Source organism: Gobius niger (assembly GCF_951799975.1).
Source record: "Gobius niger genome assembly, chromosome: 13".
NCBI lineage: Eukaryota > Metazoa > Chordata > Actinopteri > Gobiiformes > Gobiidae > Gobius > Gobius niger.
In genome coordinates this window covers 27048574-27073539 of record NC_136864.1, presented here as the reverse complement: position 1 = coordinate 27073539, position 24966 = coordinate 27048574, and the positions used below count along the sequence as shown (strand labels likewise).

The window sequence follows — 24966 nt, the reverse complement described above, 5'->3', positions numbered from 1 at the left end:
TGATGCACAATAGGCTATGTACAGTTTCCCCACATAACGTCTTCCTGGACAGTCAGCCAGACGCTGTACTTCCTGTCGCCGATCATTTACATTCACAACTAGGCCCACACAAATAAAGAGATAGCTCAGGATCTGGTTAAGGACAACGAGTTACTGATGGAGTCACAGCAACGTGTTACAAACATCATGTTCACTGTGAATCCAGCTCCAAAGGAAACGCCAGCTGTCGTAAGGGGCGGAGCTTTTATCTTAGAGCTAAAGGCTAGTGTTAAAAAATGATAATATAACATGTAAACAAGTAAATATTATTTAAACTACTAACAGGACGATTCTTTTTTGCGCAGGCTCGTTGAAAACTTTGCGCTGGTTTTAACTTTTATTTTGTATATACTGTTTATAGGTTTTAACCTGCTCCAGTCACATCCGAACTTTTATTCGCTGTCCTTTACGAAATCTTGAGCTATTGCTTATTTTCTGTGGCTCTGCTAATTTTTAATGGGAAGAGAAGGACGAACAGCGTCTGGTTTACTGTCCAAGCGGAAATTGTATGACTTGCAGGTGATTTGGTGCATTTTATTTGGGGAGTGTCTGTAACTTGAGGTACTTGAATTGTAATGACTGAAAAAAAGATTCTTAATCTCAGAGGGACTATCCTGTTTCAGTAAAGATAAAAGAAAAAACATGAAAATAATCTGCAATAAAGACCAGGACCACCAGATATTTAATATTCCATTATATTTATATTGATGTATCAGAAAAAATAGCAACAAAACTATTTCACAATACACTTATTTTAGAGACATCTTAATCTTGATTATTGACAGTCGAATTACAACACATTTACAATTGAAGAAATATGAAATGTTAAACGTGCAATTAATACGCAACACAATTGAACAATTCTTCATAATTGAAATATTTCTGTTTCTGACAGTTTGTATGATGATTTAATACCTAAGCCTGTAACAAAATTGGACTTCTCTGTCTGGTTGCATGATTCCAAATCCCCACCGTCGGTGGTCAATGTGTGGGATCGTCTCATCTGGATTCATCAGCTCAAAGTCAAAGTAGACCAGCATGAGGAAAACAAACTGCTTGAGTTCGTTGGTGACAAAGAATCGACCAGGACACATCGACACCCCAGAGCCCCAGGGCATGGTGTAGTACCTGACCCTCTTCCCTCCTTTATAGAAGTCAGTTTTCTTGGTTCCCTCTGGAGTCAGGAATCGGTCGTACTTGAAGGTGAATGGATCAGGATGGATCTCAGGGTCAATGTGAACAGCAATGTAGGGGAAAACAGCCATACGATCTCCTTTGCGGATTAAAAATTCCCGACCATCAGCCATCTTTAGAGTCATATCTTGAAGAACTGACCTGGTAATGAGCGGTGCAGCTACAAGACGGAGAGTTTCTTCAACAGCACTGTCCAGAACTGGTGTTTTCATGAGCATTTCATGGGTTAGGTTAACTAAAGGACCTCCAGGCCGGACCTCCTGTCCAGATTCTTTCAGAACTTGAAGGACTTCATTTCTCACAGCCTCCATTGCATCTGGGTGCTTCATGAGGTAGAAGAGCAGCCAAAATGAAGCAGGCCCAGTGTTGCCCTGAGACGCCCAAAGCAGAGCAAACATTTGTTTGACAATTATTGATTCTTGCATACTTTCCCCTCGGTTGTGAGATATGTCCCATATCCAACCACTAATATTTTCTTTACTTTTCATTCTTTCCGTGGACAGTGTATCCCAGAAGAAACTCAACAGTCTATTTGCCTCCCTCCTTCCTTTGGGGGTCAAGACACCATAGGCTAAATTAGGAAAAAGCTGGTCATATTTGCGGAATTCATGAAACAAGGCTTCAGACTCGGTTCTGTCTTTGGCTCTGGCTTTCTCTTCGTCTCCTTCGGTCTGGGAGGTCGCATTGCCATACAGTGCCAGGTAGCCAGCTCTGAACACAATGTTGTAGCAGTAGTTAAACAGTCCATCTTCTTTCCAACTGTTCTGGTTCACACCAGACCCAAGATGGTGCAGCATGAGAGTCTGTAAATTACACATCATAGATTCTGTCATTATCTGCAGTCCATGACCTTTGAGGTGCTTCTGGTTAGCTGCCTCAAAATTTAAACGCCTAGAGGGTACGGCCACATACCCGAAGACTCTCTTTAATAGTTGCTTCGAAAATGCATTAAAGCTCAGTTTGTCTCTGCTTTCTTTGACAAATGCTCCAAACGACAAAGGATCCTGAAGAAAAGTAATATAAAAACCACCCAGCTGAATTGTGAAAACATCACCATGTTTTTGCGTCATCCTCTGAAGAAATTTTGCCGTGTCCCTTCGAAATTCCAAAACATGGCCAAGCCAAGGAATCCACCCTTTATCTAGAGGAGGCTCTCCGGGACGTCTTTGTCTGAAAAAGCCCAGAATGCACAGCCCTCCAAACAGGCAGGCAAGAACACATAGAAACAAAGTTATCAGCAGCCCCATGACTGATAGCACTTGTTTGCAAAGTTATTTGGATGAAAGAAGAGGGACCTGTTTTATATAACAGCCCTTTGCCCCTCCCGTGCCAAATGGGACAGCCTTCTTGGACACTTCATAGTCGCCATAAGTAAAAGTATGTCGTGTTATAATGATAAAATTGATACTTCATTACATAGCTAGAGCCAAGATGATGTTTGAGCACAATTAACCTATTAACCCCCACCTGAACCGGGCACATTTTTTCCATTTCGGCATTACTCCAAATCAAAAAGCTTCAAGTGAGAAAGAGTCAAAATAGCGGCAAAAACGAGATGTAAACAAGGATGAAAAAACAACAAAAAAGGTGACAAAAAGTGATGAAAAACAAAAGAGCATGAAAACTGAACCAAAAAGTTACAAAAACGCAACAAAAGCGTGACAAAAACAACAACAACAGCAAAGGAAAAGCGTCAATGATACGACAAAAGAGTGACAACAGTAGTCCAGTCAAAGAAGCTTTCAGATTTGGGTAAAAGTTTTGCCTGTGTTTTTTGTTTACCTTATGCCATTTAATGTTTGTTTGAATGAATGAATGAGCCAAGAAGCAGTACTCCAAAAAGATAACTGAACACTTCAAAGACAGCAGAGACACTCAAAAGTCCTTGAAAAAGTAGTGGCTAAGCATCTTTGCCGCCACCTACAGGACAATAGCTTATTTGAAAAATTTCAGTCAGGTTACAGAACTTAGTCAAAGTTACCAACGACCTGTTATTAGCAGCTGACGCCGGACTAGCTTCAATCCTGGTTCTGTTAGACCTCAGCGCAGCCTTTGACACAATATTCTCCTGCAGAGGTTAGAATGTGACAGGGGAACAGCCCTCTCCTGGTTTAAATCTTACTTATCTGACAGGCAACAATTCGTTAATGTAAACCAATAGTCTTCACCGTGTTCCAAAGTGTGCTATGGGGTGCCACAAGGTTCAGTGCACGGGCCAATTTTATGTATACCTAATCTAATGGTGTAAGAAACTGTTAAAAAATTGTGAGCTTTCACTGCTGTGCGGACCCTTACTTTCAAGCACTGTACTTTCTGGACTCATTTTCATGACTCCGATTGTTTCTTCTTGTAAAATATGAACTCATTTTATTCTACGGCTACAAACGAAAGGTGCGATCTCACACTTTACAAATTTCCCACCATCTCCTTTTAGGAGATGGTGGGATCATGCCAGATAAAGCTGTGGGGTGCAACAGGGCTCAATTTTAGGCCCAGAAGTTGTTGACATGTTATGTCTTGCTTCCTTCTTTAGAATGTACACATTTATTTTCATTCTTTTTCTTGCTCATATAGAAATGTGTGTAAAATTACCTTGTTCTGTAAAACTGTGCTGCGCACAGTGGAACACGGTGTTCACAGTGGAACATCGTGTTCTGTTTGTCCACTTTGTGTCCCAATCTCTGTATAAGTGAAGTGATTTTTGGATGATGTATTAGTGATATTAAGTAGGTGAAATGACCTGACCTCTACCACAGGAACTCTCAGATATCCGAGAATACAAAGACAGATAAATTGAAGCTTCTAGGCATTTTTAGATATAGACGGCTGACGTTTTATGACATGACCTCGTTTTGGTTTACGATATACACTGAAAGAACGGGAGATGGGGGGTTGTTCCTGTTGTCAATATAAATTATGCTACTCTGTCATTTTATAATTTCACTCCTTCTCAAAACATGATATTATCTAAAAGCCCTGGTATAAATTGTTGTGATGCACAATTTGCAAGTTTCGGTTATCATGGCAATGCATGAAAGTTATGTTTTGTGATGACGCTACACCGACTTCCCTTGCCCCTCCTCCAACTTTGACCGAGGAGAGAACTTTTACAGTTCATTTTGAAAAGGAACAAAATTGGTGTTTACATTCAGGAATCTACACCTATGTAAATAAAATGTACTCAAAATGATCAAATTATTATACATATAGGTTATTCTATTGTTTTATCTTTCATAAATACACCAAATTTGACACAATTATAATCGAGCATGGGTACATTGTTCTTTACTTGTTCTGTCAACCAATTATATAAATCAACCCACAATTTCTTCACATTGTTACATTCACAAAATAAATGTCAAAATCAATATCAATTTGAAATTGGGATCCAATTCTTTAAACTTCTTTACAAGGATATATATCATTCATGGTTTTAAAGTCCTCTTCTTTCATTTTAGGTAGTAGTGAAAATTATAGATATCTGGATCTTATTATGTAGGGGAGACCCTGTATGGTTGTAACATGGGGAGAGTTGTAACACCACCAATTCCACCACTCAGGGATAAGATAAGAGTCAAATATACATATCAGTGTTTACCCACTTCCTCCCTGGTCACACAGGGTGGGTGTCAAGGTTGGAAACAGGTTCATGCAGATTCTATATGTGTTTGTTGATGAAGATCTTAAAATGGAATTATTACATTTTACATTGTAGATGTGATTTTATCATGTTTAGTAGAGCAGAAGGAATCACTGTAAGTACATTGGGGCATGTTTTATAAGTGCATTCAAGGTTGAACCTATGTTTAATCATTAAACCCCAATATTGTACTATCACTGTTCATCAAATGGACTATTGCCCATATACCTTTTTCAAACCAGTCTTTATTAAACAGAGATTGTCCAAATTGAGATTCCAAATTGTAGCACTGTGTGGACTAAAATAAAGTAATAAAGTCATATTGAACTGAATTAACCTTTTGAATAAATCTGGTAGGAACAGCTAAAGAATATGCTGGATATATTAACCTGGAAATACCCTTCAAAAATCCGACCGAAAATAGAAATATTTCGTTGTAGCCAACAATTTAATATCTTTTTATTTTTCTCTAGAGTAGATTTAAAAAAATGTGTTTTCTCGATTTCCTAAATCTTTACTTATAATTAGGCCTAAATATTTAATTTCATTTTTGACTGGGATATTATGTATTTGAGTATGCTCATTATTATGAATTGTTAGTATCTCACACCTGTTTAAATTTAAATATAAACCAGACGCTGCTCAGACTAAAAAAGACAAAAAGTTGTCAAATCCAGCGAAAGAGCGCCCTCTATCTTTGGACCGAAAACATTCAAACTTACCTGCTTAAAGGCACTGCACCTGTCTTTTGTTTTTCTAGTAGTGGAAGAAATCTTTTTTATCCTCCTTTAGTATATTGTAAACTTAGACATTATCAGCTAAACCCATTTGTGACCATCAAATTTCTTCTTCTGAGACACTGAAGAGGCACCAAGAGCCCCCCACACCTGCAGCGCGGTGGAGGCGGCACAGTGGAGGCAGCATAGGGGAGGCATCACAAGAGGAGCTACAGGAAACAAAAAAGGGACAAACGAGGAAGCATCCGGGCGAGACTCACATCTAAGACACACATGCCTTTCTGGCTAACAGACGTTCACTGGAGAACAAAACAGATAACTGCTAAGCTCCGCCCAGAAGATGTGAAAGACTGTTGTGGAGCGGAGGGAGCTGCGCAGGAGGAAGAGGAAGGAGGAAGCGGAGCTGACCAGTGCAGGACACCACGCTCTGAAACAGAGACAAACCCAGGAGGCGGTGCACTGTTTCAGAGGATCAGAGGAGACTGAAGGCAGTACTATGGTTTCCTCTATCTCCAAAAGCATGCGGGTCAGGTTGACCCACAGTGGCGGCGCGGCTCAGTCGCAGTGGCTCAGGACTAACACCTGAACACTATTTCGCTTGTACAATGACAAATAAAGCACTTACTTACTTACATGTGTGGGAAAAAACACTGTCCATCTAATTAAAAAGCATTTGTATCAATTTCATGAAGTTGCATTTCTGTGACTATGACCCTGCAAAGTGACCCTGCAAGTTAACATATTAATTTAGTGGCGTCCTCTTTCGTTGTTTGTAATAATAATAATAATAATAATAATAATAATAATAATAATAATAATACTTAACAATTATTATTATTATTATTATTATTATTATTTAAAAAAAGGTATATGGCCTTTAACTTCTTGCCACAAAAATGCTATCCAGATGATGAAGGTATTTCACTTTTTAATATTTCTTCTTTCACTATTTGTTCGTACCAACTGCCTTTAAGTTTGTACCGCGTTTTGGATAAATATTCACCCCCTGCTTCTCCCTACTCTTGATAATGCGAACTTAATTCATTTATATTATTTGTTTTTACGCTAAAAACGTTTTGTCTATTTCCCCGACCGGTAGGCCCCTCCCCGCGCCCGCCGCGTTGCATTCTGGTCCCTGTAGTCTCTCGACGCCGAAAGGAAGCTGCGGCGGAATCTGAAGAATTCCGAGGTGTTCACCGCCAACTCAGCCTCGACTCCATCGTGTCCCCCGCCGTTCTTCTCCGCCAGGTCACTGTGAGGTAAAGCAAACCCTACGTTTTATCCACGTATCGCCTTTTCTCACACGCGTGTCCGTCATTGCGCTCGTCTTTGTCTCGCGGCCGCGGCGTACACACACGGCGCGAGGGCTAACATTAGCTCGTTAAGTTCAGCCGTTGCTTGTTAACGCTATGCTAAAGCTTGTCACGGTTCAGAGAGGGGCTGAGTCTGTCTAAAACACACACGGTTGCGTTATGGTCGCCTTAGTTTTGCCACTTGGCCAAAAAAAAAACATTAACCGAAAGGAAAATGTCAGCATCAGTCCACACCCATTTGAGGCTGATCCCGTTATAAAATGCCCAATATGAGGAGGTCCATCGGAACTTTCACCGCTAAATCGTGCTCAAGTGATTTGTTTCTCTGTGTTTTAGGATGTGTCAAACTCACTGGTCGACCCACAATCTTCACTTCGAGTCACTTGTAGCTCAACATTAAACTTTAATAAGGCTCTTTCGAACTGGGAGAGAGCTGGAGGCGACGTCGTTCTCAAACTAAGCTTAAAAGTTGCAACAAATCGATGATACTTGAGATTTTTTTTTTTTTTTTGTGGCGAGGTTTCTCACACAGTCGTCGACTTCCTGCCTGATAGTCTCTCACTACAGTTTGCCACAACATTGACGTTCTGTCTTGTTTCCCTTGTATAGGTTTCTCTGCTTTATTTTATTTTATTTTTTTAGATCCAAAGCGACCAGACATGTCTCAGGGCGATAAGATGAAGGTGAGTGGCAAGAAAATAATTTCTGTGTTGATAAGGGGAGCCTGTTATTCCAGATTCCGATTTCTGCTTGGCTGCTGCTGGCCGTCAACATTTGCATATGCTTTGGAGGTTAAACCCTTAACTCCCACATGAACCGAGCACATTTTCTCCAGTTTGGCTTTATACCCCAGTCCAAAAGCTTCTGGGAAAAAAGCGGTGAAAATAGCGACAAAACTGAGACGAAAACAATGATGGAAATGTGACAAATAAGTGAGAAGAGATTGACAAAAAAGTGATGAAAAATTTATGAAAAAGTGGCAAAATTGTCACAAGAAATTGACAAAAAAATGTCGAAAAAATGACAAAAAATCGAGAAAAAAATGACCAAAATGTGACAAAAAATGGATAAAAAATGGACGAAAAAATGACAGAAATGTGACAAAAAATGACAAAAAAAATGACAAAATGTGACAAAAAATTGATAAAAAATTGACGAAAAAATGACAGAAATGTGACAAAAAATGACAAAAAAAAAATGACAAAAATTTGATAAAAATTTGACAAAAAAATGACAAAAAAGTTACAAAAATTAGTTGAATACCCAACAAAAAAATGACAAAAATGTGATAAAAATTTGACAAAAAATGACAGAAATGTGACGACAAATGACAACAAATTGACAAAAATTTGATACAAAAATTGACAAAAAAAATTGACAAAAATGTGATAAAAAGATTGACGAAAAAATGACAAAAAAGTTACAAAAATGAGTTGAATACCCAACAAAAAATATGATTGAATAAAAATGATCTGATGACGTGAGGAAAAAAAAGATCCTCTCGGTTCAGGCGGGAGTTAGGAGGTTAAAGATGTGTAAGTATAGAACGATGTGTCACGACAACTGAACTTCTCCTCAGAACAGATAAAACAAACTGGTAGTATTACTGGTAGTTTATTTCTAGATTCACATGGACACTCCAGTGACCCGATGGCTAAGAAAGTTGTTGACTTTTTTGGTTTGCATCAATGTTAGTCTACGAGTATGCCGTGATTTCTGGTTTTAGTTGTGGCTAATAATGACTTCTTACACAAGCCTAGGTTACAAGTTTCTAAAAGCGACAGATACTGTAGTTGGTATTTGTTCACTCTGAAAAGCTTTTATTGCAGTTGCAGCTGCCCTGGGGTAGTGGGACAGAAGGCGAGGCTGCCAATCTGTGCCATCGTCCTCTCCGACCACCACCAACCATATACTTGCCCATACACTTTATATCCGGGTAGGCAAGTTTTGTTAACGGAGGGACAATTTTTTTCATCGTATAAAGACCAAGGGCCGAAGTCGCCAATTTTAGGCCAAAGTAAAACACTACACTGGAAACATGGCCATCTTAAATGAGAAAAATGACCATCTTAAATGAGAAAAATGACTTGAAATCACTTGAATTAAAGGTTCTTTATGTTGAATTTGAGTCTGTTTGGACTAATCTAAGATAAAGATACAAATGCTAATGCCAATGGAACAAGCATAACACCCACATTGAAATCAGACAAATGAACTTTTACCTTTTAAAGAGATTTGTTTTTCACTTGAAATTGTACAATATAATCTGAATTAAGAGAATAATGACTTGTTCCATTGGTGATAAGATGTTTTATCTGATCTAAGACCAGACCAAATCTACTCAAACTGTAGATTCAATCTCTTAAAGTTGTACATAATATGACCTACTTGGGTGTATTAACAGTACTTCTCTCATTTAACCCTAAAAATGTAAAAAAACAAACAAAAACTGTCTGATTTGTGTCTTGAGGGCCAGAGGTTCTGTGCTGGAGGGCCGGATTTGGCCCCCGGGCTTTATATAGTGACGCTCAGTTTGTAACATTTCACAAGAATTGGGAAATATAAGCTTGTTGTGGTTTGTTTGTGTGGTTTTGGTCGCGTGTCATCATCTTTTAATGATCCGTTCAATCTAATCCATTTAAATGAATTTCCACATTATTTCAACAAGCGTCTTTTTATGTTTTGGGGCAATGTGATCGTCAGTCTATCATAAAACATTTATTTTCAAAGAGCTGTTAAGCCAAATGAACAGTGAGCGTGACGATACCTGGCTTTAGCGCTGCAGTATTTCACGCGTCTCCATAGTTTAACATTGTGTCATGTCGCAGTCTGTAATTACGACCGAGACCTGACAGCCGGTTATTACCGCTCACACTCCACATGTGCTCAGCTATTTGCTCCACGTCTGTTTGCCAAGGGGACCTTTTTTATGACTGCACTCGACCAGCTTTTAAAGAAGCCGTTTTTCTTCAGCGTTTGAACCCGAGTTGTCCTCGAGCAACGCAGCACAAAACAACGCAGCACAAAGGCGTGTTTAGTTTGTGCTCGATAGTAAAGCACTTGTCTCTGGGTAGTCATGAGGATGGAAACATTAGAGTAGTGGTTCCTGAAGTGTGGCACAACTCTGTGTTTTGTTCTAGTTTACTGGTTTAGTCCAATTAGGGCTGGGCGATAAATCAAATTAATTCATGCTTTTAAAAACAGACGATTTGGAAAATGGCTGAATCGTAAAATCGTGTCCGCCGTTCCATGTCCCCCCAACGTGCGGCCAAATCCATGCTTTATTAAAAGGTTTTACTTTTGAGAGCAGACAAAGAATATCTAAAACAGAAATAACTATTTTTAAATATAGGATAGTGTTCTCTAAATGGGCCTAATTGTAGCTACATTATGAAATATTAATGAGCAGGACTCTGAGCAGTTTTCTTCATGTGAAAGATCAGGAGACTTTTGAAAGTTTATTTCTAATAAAAAATATTTGTTATTGTAATCCAAACTGAGTAAAAAAAATAATCTATTTTTTATTTTTTGGCCATATCGCCCAGCCCTAAGTCCAATGCTTGTCAGTATTTAAAGTGATAGTCTGTAAGATTTCAAAGTCATGAGAGACTGAGAGTGAAATTTAAAAGTTAACAAGTTCCTCCCCGCCCCTCCTGATTGGACTAGAAAGTCAGTCCTAGTTTCCAAAGTGAGGAGAGCGAGAACAAACTTTCAATAGTAAAAGATCAAGCTCCCTCCCCCGTCTCTCTCGATTGGACCTGGTTCGCAGGAAAGCGTGTCTGTCGTCTCATTGGTCAAAGTGACAGCCCAGGGATTCTGATTAGTACTTTATATCAGCAAAGTCAGGGACTTATTAATATTATTAATATTACCCATCCATCCATCCATCCATCCATCCATCCATCCATCCATCCATCCATCCATCCATCCATCCATCCATCCATCCATCCATCCATCCATCCATCCATCCATCCATCCATCCATCCATCCATCCATCCATCCATCCATCCATCGGCAGTCAATTATACAATATCTACAAAATTCATAAAACATTTAAACTTACAGAATATCACTTTAAGGTATTGTTGTTTGAATGTTAGATAATTGCTTGTTTTGACAAAAAAAAATAAAAAATAAAATTGGAGACTAAATATTTTCAGCTCCTATTGTCTATTTCCCCCCTGCCTTTAAAAATGACTGCAATTAAATGAGCGTGTTTGCTATAATCTGTCATATTTACACTGTGAGGCCATAGACGTCCTGTGGGGACTGTGGCTTCTTGTGGTGTTTCAGTGTCTGTCCCATTACTTCTGAGACAGTTTGGTTGTGCCGACTCAGAGCTGTAATTCCTCCACTGTTCCTCCGATTTGGATTTGGAGTGACCTCAAATTAAAGCTGAGAGTCTGCACTTTAAGCCCACATGAATTATATAACTGTAGCTCGAAGAACTTCTGTTAAACAGACGCAAGAGCAACATTTATTGACTGAATACATATTTCATGCTACCGATGAATCAGTTAAAGATTAACTTATGGTAACAGGCCATAATGCTACTTCCAATTTACTGCAAATACTTGATGACTTCCTGTTCCACTGCGTTTGTATAAGAGGATCACAACTAAATATGTGGAGTCACTGATGGATTATAGCATTTTTGAAATAACAATCGTCTCTGCCATGGCCGTTCTAACTCTTCCTCCTGGTTTTGTGTTCACAGCAGGGACAGTTCACGAACCCCGAGACCCCGGGGTACGTGGGATTTGCCAATTTGCCGAATCAGGTTCACCGCAAGTCAGTGAAGAAAGGATTCGAGTTCACCTTGATGGTGGTCGGTGAGTGTTCTCAGTTTCTCGTGACTGTTGCGGGGTTATTTCTGGAACAGGAAATGACGTCGAAGGAACTTGTTCAATGTTAACTAAAGAGACATTAAAGTAAACATGGAGCGAGATCAAGCCCAGTGCCTTTTTTAGTCTGATCGAACAACTTTTAAACATCTAAATATCTTTGGAGACAATGATTTTATGTTGTTGTCAAGTCTAATCAATCGAGCCAAACACACAGCTCTGAATTTCTTCCAGTTGCACATGCAAATACAGTCAATGTGGTCAGTGTCTCATATCTATTTTATCTTTAAGCTTTAAAGCAGTACTAAGTAACGTGTTTACCTTAATAAATCCTTCCCGTAGTCCCTGTGGGGGTAATACAAGTGTTAAAGGGATGATTGGAGGGTCTTTCATCTCCCCCTGGTGTCTCTAACCAGAAAACCATGTTTGCAACTTGACTGCCACCGGTGCGGAGAAAGCAATACACACTAATGGAATCACGAAGAAGAAGCTAACATGCTAACGGGCAAAGCTAACTGCGGGCTAACGTCACTTTAAACAGTATTTACAGCCAGGTTTGAGTGAAAAAAAATATTTCCATTGTATAATTGGATGCACAGTAACCCTCTCTCCCTTCGCCTTTCCTGTCAGCGTAGTATTTACTCTCCAAGACAATTAATAAGTTAAAACATCGTAACTTGCTACGACACCTGCAGTTGCGCTTATGGCCTCTAGGGGCAAGAGTTACTTAGTACTGCTTTAATTAATATCATCCAAAAACTACAGTACATAAATATGTTATTACTTCGATCTAAGCTTAGGCTTACACGGAAAATCAGTTTGAAAATCAATTTTACCAATAAAACTGAAGAAGTCGTACAGAAGTCCATTTTCAATGAAGGTTCTTGACCCATCTTCTGTACTCTGTAGTTGAAGTATCAAACGTTTCGCCTCTCATCCACAAGGCTTTGTCTGGCTGAGCTGAAGCATTTTGGATGAGCGGCGAAACGTTTGACACTTGAGCTACAGAAGATGAGTCAAGAACCTTCATTGAAATGTGTGTGGCTTTAGTTGTTTTGTTTATAAGATCTGCCTGATGTTCTACCTCTACATGTCTTGTAATGTCACAGGCCTTGTAGTCGGCGTCCTGTCGCGGAGCAGGACTAAAGTGATGTGAGCGCATGTGACAGAGTGCCCTGTACTCCGGGCTGGAGCCGTCTTGTCGACTGACGGGACAGAGCCGGGAGTATTTCCGCCCTTCTCCTCACGGCGGGTCACACCACATGACGCACACTTTGTCCTGCTCCGTTAGCGTCAGGGAACAATGTGACGCTCGTGACCCAAGTCTAGATATATACACTGTGCTTTTAGGTTTGTTACATGAGTGGGCGGGATCTTTCGGAGTAGTAGTTCGTTTTTGTTAATTGTGCTTCCTGCGAGAGGTTTTAAACCATTTTAGATCATTAAACAGATGACCTTAACCTCTTAACGGCCACCTGAACATGTTTTCTCCTAATTCTCCAAATCTAAAAGCTTCTTAAAAAAAGAGGCAAAAAACAAGAAGAAAATGAGGATGTAAACGCAACCAAAAAAAAGCCAAAAAGTGACCAAAAAAAGCGACAAAAAGTGACAAAAGAGCAACAAAAAAGTGACAAAAATCCAGCAAAAAAAAAAAAAAAAATCCAGCAAAAAAAAGACAAAAATCCATCTGAAAATTTTTAAAAATCCATCAGAAAAATTTAAAAAATCCAGCAATAAAGTGACAATAATACATAAGGGAAATAAAAAGTGACGACAATGGCAAAGAGGAGAGAATGGATTTGGTTTTGGCGGGTGGTAAGAGGTTAAATATTCAGAAATGCATTTTATTCTATCAGGTAATTTACGTGTAAATTACATGTCTTTGAAATTACGTAACGTCACTGTTTGACCTTCTACTTGATCATTTCAAGAAAGTTAGAACCAATATGATCCTAAACACTCTCCAGTCACGTTTCTGTACATTTTCGTAAATTTTTCTAAAAAATTCTGGCTGAAATTATTGCCATGATCCGTAATTTGGTTCTTAAACTTTACTCGGACTTAACTTGGCTTATATGCAGGTTTCCTCTACCTCCAAAACATGCCGGTCAGGTTGACCCACAGTGGTGGCGCGCTCAGTTGCAGCGGCTCAGGACTATCACCTGAACACTCTCGTTGACAAATGAAGCACTTACTTACTTCTATACATTATCTTGGGAGCCTCAACATTGATAGTTAGATAAGATAATATGTAAGGAAATGACCGTTTGAGTCAGGACCATGTTAAGTGACCTAGAGCAGCAGCGAATGAAAAACACAAACTGAAAATACAAAGTTTCGTTTTTAGAGAATGGCATGCCAGCAAATAAATGGAGTTGAGATGATTTTATTTAGTTTTTTTTTGGTTTTCTTTTCTGTTGTTCTTAGTTTTTTTGTTTTGGTTGCACACTATTGTTGAAGTTAAATATAAAAATATGTATATAAAAAGAAATTGGCATACTTAAACGGTGCTCTAAAATGGACAGATCTAAAATGTTTCGCTCCCACGGATCCCATCCCGACCTCTCAGCACTGCTCCAGGTGTGCTCCCTCCACAGGACCCTGAGTGCTGACTGAGTGGAAAATGGCAGCCTCCTCGCATCCAGCTGCAGTGAAGAGCGGGGAGGGGGGGGGGGGGGGTCGAGGGGGTGGGAGCTCATCTTCGGGCTCTAAAATAAGGCCAGGAATGCGGCCTGTGGGGCTGGGGGCCTTCTGGACAGACTGTTGATTTAACCTACTGTTGGCCTGCGCTGTAAAACACACGCTTCCTGTTCTAGTTTCTCTGGTTTCAGCCACAGTTCTGAAGTTCCCACATGTTCTGCAAAACGTACATGCAGCGCAGGCCCGGCTGTTTTGTTCAGGACGGGGCTGTTTTAGTGCTAATGATTTTTAAAACGGCAAATTTCCAAACATATGGTTATGAAGCAGTGTCAAAGTTGTCTCTGTTACTGTGGGAGACACTTATCTTCATTACCAATTTCTTTTTTTATTGTTTTGTACAGTCCTTGATCGCGATCTTTTGTCATGATACGATTGATATGACTCATGACCCAATAGTAGCAGCAGTAGCAGCTATTTGCCTCTCAGAGTAACTCAAGTGAGGACCGTGTCTGCAGTAGTCGCTCCTTTCAATGTAAAGGAGTCCACACTATTGAACTATTCATGAAAAAAAAGAGTTAAAATGGACAAAAGTATGATTGCATTGACTTGTAAACTAATCTCATTTTCGTTGGTAGGTGAGTCCGGCCTGGGGAAGTCCACTCTGATCAACAGCCTTTTCCTGACAGACCTTTACCCCGAGAGAGTCATCCCCGGAGCGGCTGGTAACGCTTCTCATCACCAAACATTGAGTTATTCATTTTAGAGAAAGGAGTTCTCTCTCTGACGGTGTTTGTGGCGTATTCAAACAGAGAAGATCGAGCGGACGGTTCAGATCGAGGCCTCCACAGTGGAGATCGAGGAGCGAGGGGTGAAGCTGCGACTCACCGTGGTCGACACGCCGGGATACGGAGACGCCATCAACAGCCAAGACTGGTATGAGATCGGAAGGAGTTTAACAAACGTGTATTTGTTTGTAGAAGAGTTTGATTTGGCTCTTGAAACTAGTGATGGGATTTACGGCTCTTTTGGCTCCCAAATGGCTCTTCATGTTTTTACGTATACAGTTTAAATTCAGGAGAGATTTGGATTCATGGCTTGTTAAATGAGCTTTTCGACGACTCCCAGCACAAAACAACTATAATCAAGAAAGAAATTAAAAATAATGTTTTTTTTTCATTGCTATAATGAAGTGATTTTGGCTTATAGTGGTGTTGTTTTGTCTTTAATAATCCACGTTGATTTTTCGAGATGGTAGAGCCATTGTTTATTATAGCAACACATGAACTTTTAAAGCTGGTAGTAGTTACACATATGTACTCTTTATTTACAGTCAAAATCCTCAGTGTTTCTCCCCAGTCCCTCTGCTGCTTGTAGCTCCGCCCCTGGTCCCTCTGCTGCCTGTAGCTCCGCCCCCGGTCCCTCTGCTGCCTGTAGCTCCGCCCCTGGTCCCTTAGCTCCGCCCCTGGTCCCTCTGCTGCCTGTAGCTCCGCCCCTGGTCCCTCTGCTGCCTGTAGCTCCGCCCCTGGTCCCTCAGCTGCCTGTAGCTCCGCCCTGGTCCCTCTGCTGCCTGTAGCTCCGCCCTGGTCCCTCAGCTGCCTGTAGCTCCGCCCTGGTCCCTCAGCTGCCTGTAGCTCCGCCCTGGTCCCTCAGCTGCCTGTAGCTCCGCCCTGGTCCCTCTGCTGCCTGTAGCTCCGCCCCTGGTCCCTTAGCTCCGCCCCTGGTCCCTCTGCTGCCTGTAGCTCCGCCCCTGGTCCCTCTGCTGCCTGTAGCTCCGCCCCTGGTCCCTCTGCTGCCTGTAGCTCCGCCCCTGGTCCTGCTGCGTCTGTAGCTGCTGCAGCCTCGCACTGAGAGAGTCCAGATATCACTGAAGTCCAAACTTTAGCCAGGACTTCTGTTGTACTTCTGCTTTAGTTGCTTTTGCAATGGGCTCATACACATGAGCAGTAAAGGCCGACATTGCGAGTATCGCCGCTCCCCGTGTGATCGCATTGTTTACTTTTCACTCCACAAACCCAGCGTAACCATAAAACTGAAAATATGAGGCGGATCTTTCTCATTTAAGAAGTGGCTAAAAGCTAGAGATGCACTGACTATGTTTATGGATTAGTTTAAGTATGTAGAGGTCTTGATTTTGTGTAAACAGCAGCTGCTTTACCTCCTTTCTCCCTCTCTCCCCAATCGAAATCTCTTACTCTTTTCTTTTCTCTTTTAGCATTTGCCTTTCTCTATTTTTCTCTAATGTAGCACGGACAGGTGCACGTAAAGCTTGATAAACATGCAACCTTTAAAAAAAAAAAAAAGCGTCTCACGGGTGAGACTCGGCTCTCATCGTTCACTTAAAAGAGCCGGTTCTTTGCGACCGACCCATCACTACTTGAAACATTGGAACTGAGTCACGCTTCACGATGACTTCACGATATGCCGATGCTGCGATAATCAATATATTGCACTTAATAACCTTTGATGTCACTGTTTTTTAAGTAACATATGCAGTTTTTCTAGTCTTTAACTTGCTTGTGCTGCTTTTTTTTTAGAAACACAGATATTTGAGTAAAGCCAGACTGGAGAAAACGTGCTCGGTTCAGGTGGTGGTAAAGAGGTTAAACTTGTGCCAAAACACCTGTTCTGTTTGCATATACAGTATCTGACCTGACTGTGACCCAGCAGCTGGATGAGTGGTTAACCTCGCACCTTTACTCTCCATCACAGTGATTTTAGATTTAGCAAAAAAAGAATAGGAAAAAAAATGGACACTTCCTGTTTCCAAAAGTGATACATTAACCACAAGTTCACCTTGCTGTAAAATATAGTGTTTATAATTTGGAATAGTTTGTTAGTGTGATTAAAATTGTAGTGCTGCCCCCTGCTGTTCTGACTGTATTTATACATCTTCCCATTGTTGGCCTCTAATGACTGTGAAAGTTCTGCAGCCTCATTAATATGCACCATTGCGCCACTCAAATGTCAGTAGAAAAAGTCTCGGTATCGTGTTGTGCAAAATGCGATATATCACAGTATGGATGTATTGTTGACACTGGCGTTTCTGTTCCAGCTTCAGCACCATCATCAGTTACATCGATGACCAGTTTGAGCGCTACCTCCACGATGAGAGCGGCCTGAACAGAAGACACATCGTCGACAACAGAGTTCACTGCTGCTTCTACTTCATCTCCCCACTGGGACACGGGTCAGAACGGAATTTAAAAAAAAAACATTTTGACATATATGTAAAGCATGAAAGATAATGAAGAACAGAGATAGACATTTGAGAAATGATTGGAGCCTGTTCACAATAACGCTCTGCATATGTGCGGCAGCCTAAACCCCTAGGCGAGGCTAATAGACTGCAAGAACGACTACTTCACTCACTCTTACTCAAATACAGAATTAGAATTGTATTTTCTACCAAATAAAGATACAGAGACGTGGAGACGAGCCAGATTGTACAATGGTCCATAAATAACGAAGAACGCTAACTGTAAAGCTAACGGTGGCTTTATGCTACATGCTAGCTTTGAGCGCCAGTTTTTCACTTTACTTTTACTGGACAATCTGCTTCATTTTCTAATGCAAGTATGAGATAAAACATTCACAAGGACTGTTTTTACACCACTTTATTCTGTGTGCTAAACATGCTTATAGTCTACAAGAAAATATATAAGAAGAGTGAAAAACTGTGATTCCACGATCAAATGTCTGCCCTTTAAGCCCTCATTAAATAATGTATTGGTTTGTCTGGGAAAATAGACCTTTTTATTGATTATGTGAGAAACAGATTTGGGCCTATTAACCTCTTACCACCCGCCTAAACCAAATGCATTCTGTCCTCTTTGGCTATTATATAGGCCTGTGTAACACCTCATTTGAAAGCTAAGACCCACAAAACTGATCTTTTTCCTTGCGTTGTTGCTGTGTTGTGTCACCTTTTTAATGTTTTTTTTTTAATTCTTTTTTTCATTTTTGTCACTTTTTGGTTGAGTTTTTTTTCTCACATTTTTGTTGAATTTTTGCCATTTTTTTTGTTGATTTTTTTGGTCACATTTTTGTTGATTTTTTGTCACATTTTTGTTGAATTTTTGTTGAATTTTTGTCAATTTTTTTGTTGATTTTTTGTCACATTTTTGTTGATTTTTTGTCACATTTTTGTTGAATTTTTGTCAATTTTTTTGTTGATTTTTTGTCACATTTTTGTTGAATTTTTGTCAATTTTTTTGTTGAATTTTTGTCATTTTTTTGTTGATTTTTTGTCACATTTAAGTTGATTTTTTGTCACATTTTTGTTGAATTTTTGTCACATTTTTGTTGAATTTTTGTCATTTTTTTGTTGAATTTTTGTCACATTTTTGTTGAATTTTTGTCACATTTTTGTTGAATTTTTGTCACTCTTTGGTTGAGTTTTTGTCACATTTTTGTTGCATCCTTGTTTTCTTCTCATTTTTTGTGGCTGTTTTGGTGCTTTTTTTCCCAAGCAGCTTTTTGATTAGGGTAAAGCCAAACTGGAGAAAATGGGATCCGTTCAGGTGGGAGTTAAGAGGTTAAAGAGGGGGACTTTGTTAGTTGACAAACGTCATATTGAGCTGAAACAAAATCTCAGTCACCTTTTTGCTTTATTTTGACTGATATGGTCAACAAGTCCATGTTTTTCGTAGTTGACACAATTGTAATTCTTCATTTTAGTCTGTTTTTCATCCCAACAGGCTCAAACCTCTGGACGTCCAGTTCATGAAGGCCATCCACAACAAAGTGAACGTGGTCCCTGTCATCGCCAAAGCAGACACGCTCACTCTGAAGGAGAGGGACAGGCTCAAGCGCAGGGTGAGAAATACCCTCGCCTTCTGTCAAGCAAAGAATCTGTGCCCAGAACACACAACCATTGTCTTGATCTGTTCACATAGATTTTGGACGAGATCGACGAACACGGCATCAAGATCTACCACCTCCCGGACGCGGAGTCCGACGAAGACGAGGATTTCAAGGAGCAGACCCGCATCCTGAAGGTGAGCCGTGATAAATGACTCTGGTGTTTTATTGTGGCTGGAAAGGAGAGAAGGAAGCAAAGTAAGATATGCAGAGATCGCCCAGTGCTCAAATACCCGTCTGCTTTTGTAGGCCAGCATCCCGTTCGCCGTGGTGGGCTCCAACCAGCAGATCGAGGCCAAGGGGAAGAAGGTGAGGGGCCGGCTGTACCCCTGGGGAGTGGTGGAGGTGGAGAACCCCGAGCACAACGACTTCCTCAAACTCAGGACCATGCTCATGTGAGTACAAATCAAAAGAAATGTCTCTCCATGAAACCTGAAGCTCTTTGTTCATTGGGGGAAAAGAATACATATACATGAGCTTGTTCTTAAATGTTACACCCATAACTCAGGAGTATGGGTGGTAATATCTTGAAAATATATAGGCGTTTGAATTCATCTTATGTCATCCAGAAGTACCGTAATGGCAGGGCAAAAGCATAACCCATATGTGCCCTCAACTTTTTGAAGTAAATGTAATTCCTCGAGTAGATTCTGTATATCACCCGGCATTTTTTTAACTTCTACTTGAGTAATATTACAACAGTACTCCTTGAGCCACTCTGTCTACCTGCATTTGAGTCTTGAGCGCTGACCTCCTGTGCCGCTCCCACAGCACTCACATGCAGGACCTGCAGGAGGTGACCCAGGACCTGCACTACGAGAACTTCCGCTCGGACCGGCTGAAGCGCGGGGGCAGGTTGTCATCGCACGGTTACATTCTGCCTCTGTCTCCTGTGTATGTACTGTCTGCTGCTAACGCCTCTCTGCACCTCCCCCACCACACACCGGGTTATCACACACATTACTATGATAGAAATCGCTTTGGGATGGGACAATTATAATATAATGAATGAATAATGTTAAACAACAGCAATTTGGAAGTTTTTTTTCATGTTCTTTTTCATTTAGTTTTAGTCCAAAGTTCATCATTTTGCATGTTAACTTCATTCATAGATTCGACCCCTTGTTTCCACCAGTTCACTCGACTAGAAAGTTTACATCATGTGATATTGATCTAAGCACAAACAAAGCAAGTTTTTGTTTTATTTATTGACTTGACGCGTTCATATACATTGAATCCAACATTTATTTATTTTTTACCATTTGTGCGCCTCCTACTTTTTTCATTTCCATTTCATTCATTTATAGAGCAAATGCAACAACAGCTTTTAACAAATGTAAAGGAGCAGAAAGAAGTAATAACGTATAATGTCTTATTACCTCAGACAGGCTCAGTGGTGTCAGAGCTTTCTTTTTTTAAAGAGGGGGTATTATGCTTTTTTCAATCACATAGCACCAGTCTATATCACACTACAATGATGACCAAACCTTCTGTTGGTCTGTAAATGCAGTAAATTAGAATAACTGCCTTGTATAAAATGTCTCTCTCAAAATGGCTGTAGTGAATGTCTTGAAATAGGCCTCTGTCTCTTTAAGAACCTCTGAGCCTTTCCGACACGCCCCCTCCACACGCTGTCTGTGGCATCAGTGGGGAGGGGGTTCTGCTGAGGAGCAGTGGTTGGTTACTCGGCTGGTGACGAAAGCTCGGAGGCGTCTCCAGGAGGTGGGGGCGTTCCTAGGAGGACTCAGACAAACCTATCCCTAAAATGGCCGCCATCAGAGTTTTTACAGATTACTCAAAAATACGTGAATGTGCCAAGGCAACACTTCAGGCACGTTTTTAATGAGGGAATGACATAATAACATGATGTAAAGCTTGAAAAAGTCGATTTTGCATAATACCCCCCCCTTTAATGGATCTTATCAAATGGAAATGACAGGCGGTCGCTGTGCCCTTGGACAAGACACTTTCCCTGCCCTGCCTGTGTGAATGCAGTGTCTGAGTGAGGGTGGTTGGAGAGCTGATGCCCAGGGCAGCTATGGCTGTATAGTAGCTCATCTCTGCAGCGTGTAAAGACCGAATGAATAATGGCGACTGTGTAGCTCATGAAGCACAGTAGAAATATAGAAACATATTTTTTATTTAATTTTAGTTTTGGTCTAAAATGTGATTTTGTTTTATTCAAGATCACTAAACCTCTTAACTCTGAACAGAGCACAAGTTTGGTAAAGCCAATTTGAAGTGTGTGTGTGTGTGTGTGTGTGTGTGTGTGAGAGTGGGTGAGTGGGTGAAGTGTCTTGCCAAGGACTCGATGATTGAAAAAGGACTGAAGTGCCGTTCCTGCCATGAATGGTTATACAGTGATATGTTATGTTACTTAAAGACTGTTATGAGATGATGAAGTGTCACTCGGTGGAAACAGGTCTCGTCTTTAACAACACGTAGCTTCGGTTTATTCTGTAGACGCCGTGTATTCATTAACCTAGTTTGAATGAATTACCATTTAACTCCATATGTACATCTCAAAGACCTCTTCCAAAGCCAAACCAGGACACAGGAGCGGTTTGTGCCCAGTCTGAGGTACTGCCTTCATTTTTCTCCACTCACTCCACCCGGGGGGAGGTACTGCTGTTCCCCTGACTGCTGCCGCTTCTCTCTACCAAACCTTTTCCAGTCTCTCTAGAATCTGTGGTATTAGAGTCTACTTTTTCCTAACTTTAGCTGCCTAGAACTAACGCACTCACCAAACCCCTTTTCACTTTTCTCACTGTGGCTTTGGCTTGGCTTCCAAACATGAACGAATAAACTCAAAACTTACTGTTAACAAAGGGTTTTATAATGTATACAGCGGGTTCAGAGTTTTCAGACCTCTTGTTTATTTCTGACGTATTATGACAAAAAAACATTCCTACAATTGGTAAAACTTTGTTGTAGTGCCATTGTACTAAAAAGACTGAGCAATAGAGGATTTTATTCAGTTCGGGCATTTACAGAGTAAGCAAACGTTTCTAACTTGGCTAACTTCCTGTTGGCCAGAGTAAAGTAAAGAGCACTTCCTGTCCATGTTTGAGGGTGAATTATAAATAAAACAAGATTAAAAAACAGAAGAAAACTCAAACGTCAAGTCGAGTGTGTTTCATAAAAATGTGTTAAAAGGGCGGCGCTATTTTAGCATTTGTTAGTGTCAAATTAGCGTTAGCCTTTAGCTTCAAGGCTACAACATCTACGTTTTACTGAAGGCATCAAACCTTCATACCATCCTTCCATGTTTTGTAAATTGGTTTTCCTTTTTCATATTTTTTTTAAATCCTAAAGACTCATAGTAATGAAAGTGTTATTCAGACCGTGTACAAGATCAGACTTCTATATAAGAACAATCAGTGCGGTATGAATACTCCCTGACCCCGCTGTATATGAAGTGATTTAACTCCACACAGCTTCTATCGTCTGCCTCGTAACTGAAAGTGATTGTTGATGCAGGAAGGGCCCGGAGCCGGAGGAAATGGACAAGGACATAATTCTGCAGGAGAAGGAGGCTGAGGTGAGAGCGACCCATTCAGCTCTTCTCCTCTTACATTATAAATGTGTTAAGTGTTGGTGTTTTCTACTGACATTTCCTTTTGTCCACAGTTGAGACGGATGCAGGAGATGATTGCCAAGATGCAGGCCCAGATGCAGAAGCAGGGAGATGGTAATGCTCAATACAGAACTAGTATTGGTTACATATTTTTGAGGTACCAGTTAAAAAATGTCCAAAGAGGAAATATATTGGTTAATATATATATATATATATTGGTAATATATTAAGTTAAGGGTCAAACGTAATAGTTTTTCACGGGTTGAATGGAGGGGTTTGTTACGAAACTAGACACTCTAATACACCTTATGTGTGGTTTTGTACCTCTGTGATGAACAGGAGTGAAATAAATGACGATCAAACTTGTGAAGAGTCAGGATCTGGACATTTTATATATACTGTATTATTGCGTTGTTGATTGACTTGAAACGAATATATTAGGTATTTGCCTCTTCCCATAACGTTAGTGTCCGTCCATAGAGGATAGAGGAGGAGAGAGTTCGAGAGAGGCGTTAATCAGAAAGGAGAGTTTCATCAAACACTAATTATCTTAGAATCTAGAAAAGAAAAATCTTGTGATTTTGATCAAAACTTGCCTCTGTTTAGCTTTGGATTTCTCAGGAACCGAGGCACGTACAATTAAACTGTTTTCACCTATGGAGAGCTTAAATTCTCGTCTTTCAATTGGGCCATAGCCATAACACAGAATGCACTGTGGTGCTACAAATATCATGAAAAAGTACACAGTAAGCGGGTAATTTACCAAGTTTTTACTCCTGTGCAAAATAAGTAGCACGTGCTAAGAGTGTCAGCAGCAGAGTCCTTTGCACATTTTTATTTCTAGCAGCCTTCTCTCATTTACATATACAATGTAGGATTCTAATACTGTAATACATGCAATTTCAAATGGTAAATTCAGTGCAACTTGCCCACAAATAGCTGTATGATATTTTCCAACTTGCACTTTGCTATTTATTTAGCTTCTGTCTTAATAAATGACCCCCTGAAGTGTTGTAGGATACCCCTGCTTTAAATAGTATGCCACAGAACATATTACATCAAGGCACAAATCTCAAAATGATACTCCCTATTTTACAGTCCATTCAATCCTTTGTGACCGTCTCATCTCTTTTGTTGTTGCAGATTGAGCCTTTGCCAGGTTTCGTCCGTACGACCGCTGGACGTCTTACTGCCACTAGCCCTGAGCGGGGACACCCTCTCTCTGCAACATATAGTCTATTCAGTGTTTCTATAAATCTATATTCATGTTACTTGCTTTAACAACCTCTTTTTTATTTTATTTTTTTTATTTGTATTTTATGAAGCTGTCGAATGAAGTATCGTCACCCACTCTTTCTTGAAACGCTGTTACTTTTAGTGTCCTTACTTTTTGATAAACCAAAGTGATGCTGCTTGTGCTTTGGACTCCGTTTGGCCTTTGAACGCACCATTGCTCTATGGAAGGGCTGCATCGGGAGTAGCATATTTATTCAACTTGCCAAAAGAAAGTTCAGAAGTAATTGCTTTGCATGCATTATTCGTCACAGTGTAATTTTCCGTTTCGAATTGACAGTATTATTATTATTATGATGAACCTATCTTTCAAGTTTCCAAACCATGCTCTGTTACTCGTTTCCGTCATGTTTCAGTCACGAATGAACTGCCAAACCCTACAGGTGTGACCTAAAAATGGTTAATGTAGCCAATGCTTCCCAGTCACCAGCCAAAAGACATTCCTAAACAAAGTGGTTTAAAAGGTAAATTCCTAAAGCTTTTACTGTAATAAAGGTTTTATTCAAAGTCATGAGCGGCTTCTTTTCTTTTGTGTGAAAAAGGTTTGGCAAATTTAAAGCAGTACTAAGTTACTCTTCCCCCTAGAGGCCATAAGCGCAACTGCAGGTGTCGTAGCAAGTTACGATTTTTTAACTTATTAATTGTCTTGGAGAGTAAATACTACGCTGACAGGAAAGGCGAAGGGAGAGAGGGTTACTGTGCATACAATGGAAAAAAAAATTCACTCAAACGTTGCTGTAAATACTGTTTAAAGTGACGTTAGCCCGCAGTTAGCTTTGCCCGTTAGCATGTTAGCTTCTTCTTCGTGGTTTTCTGTTTGCAACTTGAC

The 24966-nt window shown here is 40.3% G+C and overlaps 2 protein-coding genes across 2 annotated transcripts; one reads left to right on the top strand and one right to left on the bottom strand.

Moving 5' to 3' along the window:
* Positions 1-829: 829 nt before the first annotated feature.
* Positions 830-2495, bottom strand: LOC306972128 (7-alpha-hydroxycholest-4-en-3-one 12-alpha-hydroxylase-like). Its single transcript, XM_079568613.1, has one exon. The coding sequence runs from the start codon at positions 2478-2480 to the stop codon at positions 948-950; it is 1533 nt and encodes a 510-aa protein (XP_079424739.1). The 5' UTR covers positions 2481-2495; the 3' UTR covers positions 830-947.
* Positions 2496-6741: 4246 nt separating this feature from the next.
* On the top strand, positions 6742-24526 carry septin2 (septin 2; the record flags this gene model as incomplete). Its single annotated transcript, XM_079568797.1, has 13 exons — positions 6742-6869; positions 7566-7606; positions 11641-11755; positions 15043-15129; positions 15217-15340; positions 17460-17594; positions 19105-19222; positions 19303-19404; positions 19517-19662; positions 20039-20161; positions 22748-22808; positions 22898-23038; positions 24494-24526. Exons 2-13 carry the CDS (start codon positions 7583-7585, stop codon positions 24524-24526), a joined length of 1209 nt encoding a protein of 402 aa, XP_079424923.1. The 5' UTR covers positions 6742-6869; positions 7566-7582.
* Positions 24527-24966: the final 440 nt, after the last annotated feature.

Bases quoted from the DNA above. Each gene is read 5' to 3' on its own strand.
- LOC306972128 (XM_079568613.1), bottom strand. From the start codon at position 2,480: ATGGGGCTGCTGATAACTTTGTTTCTATGTGTTCTTGCCTGCCTGTTT.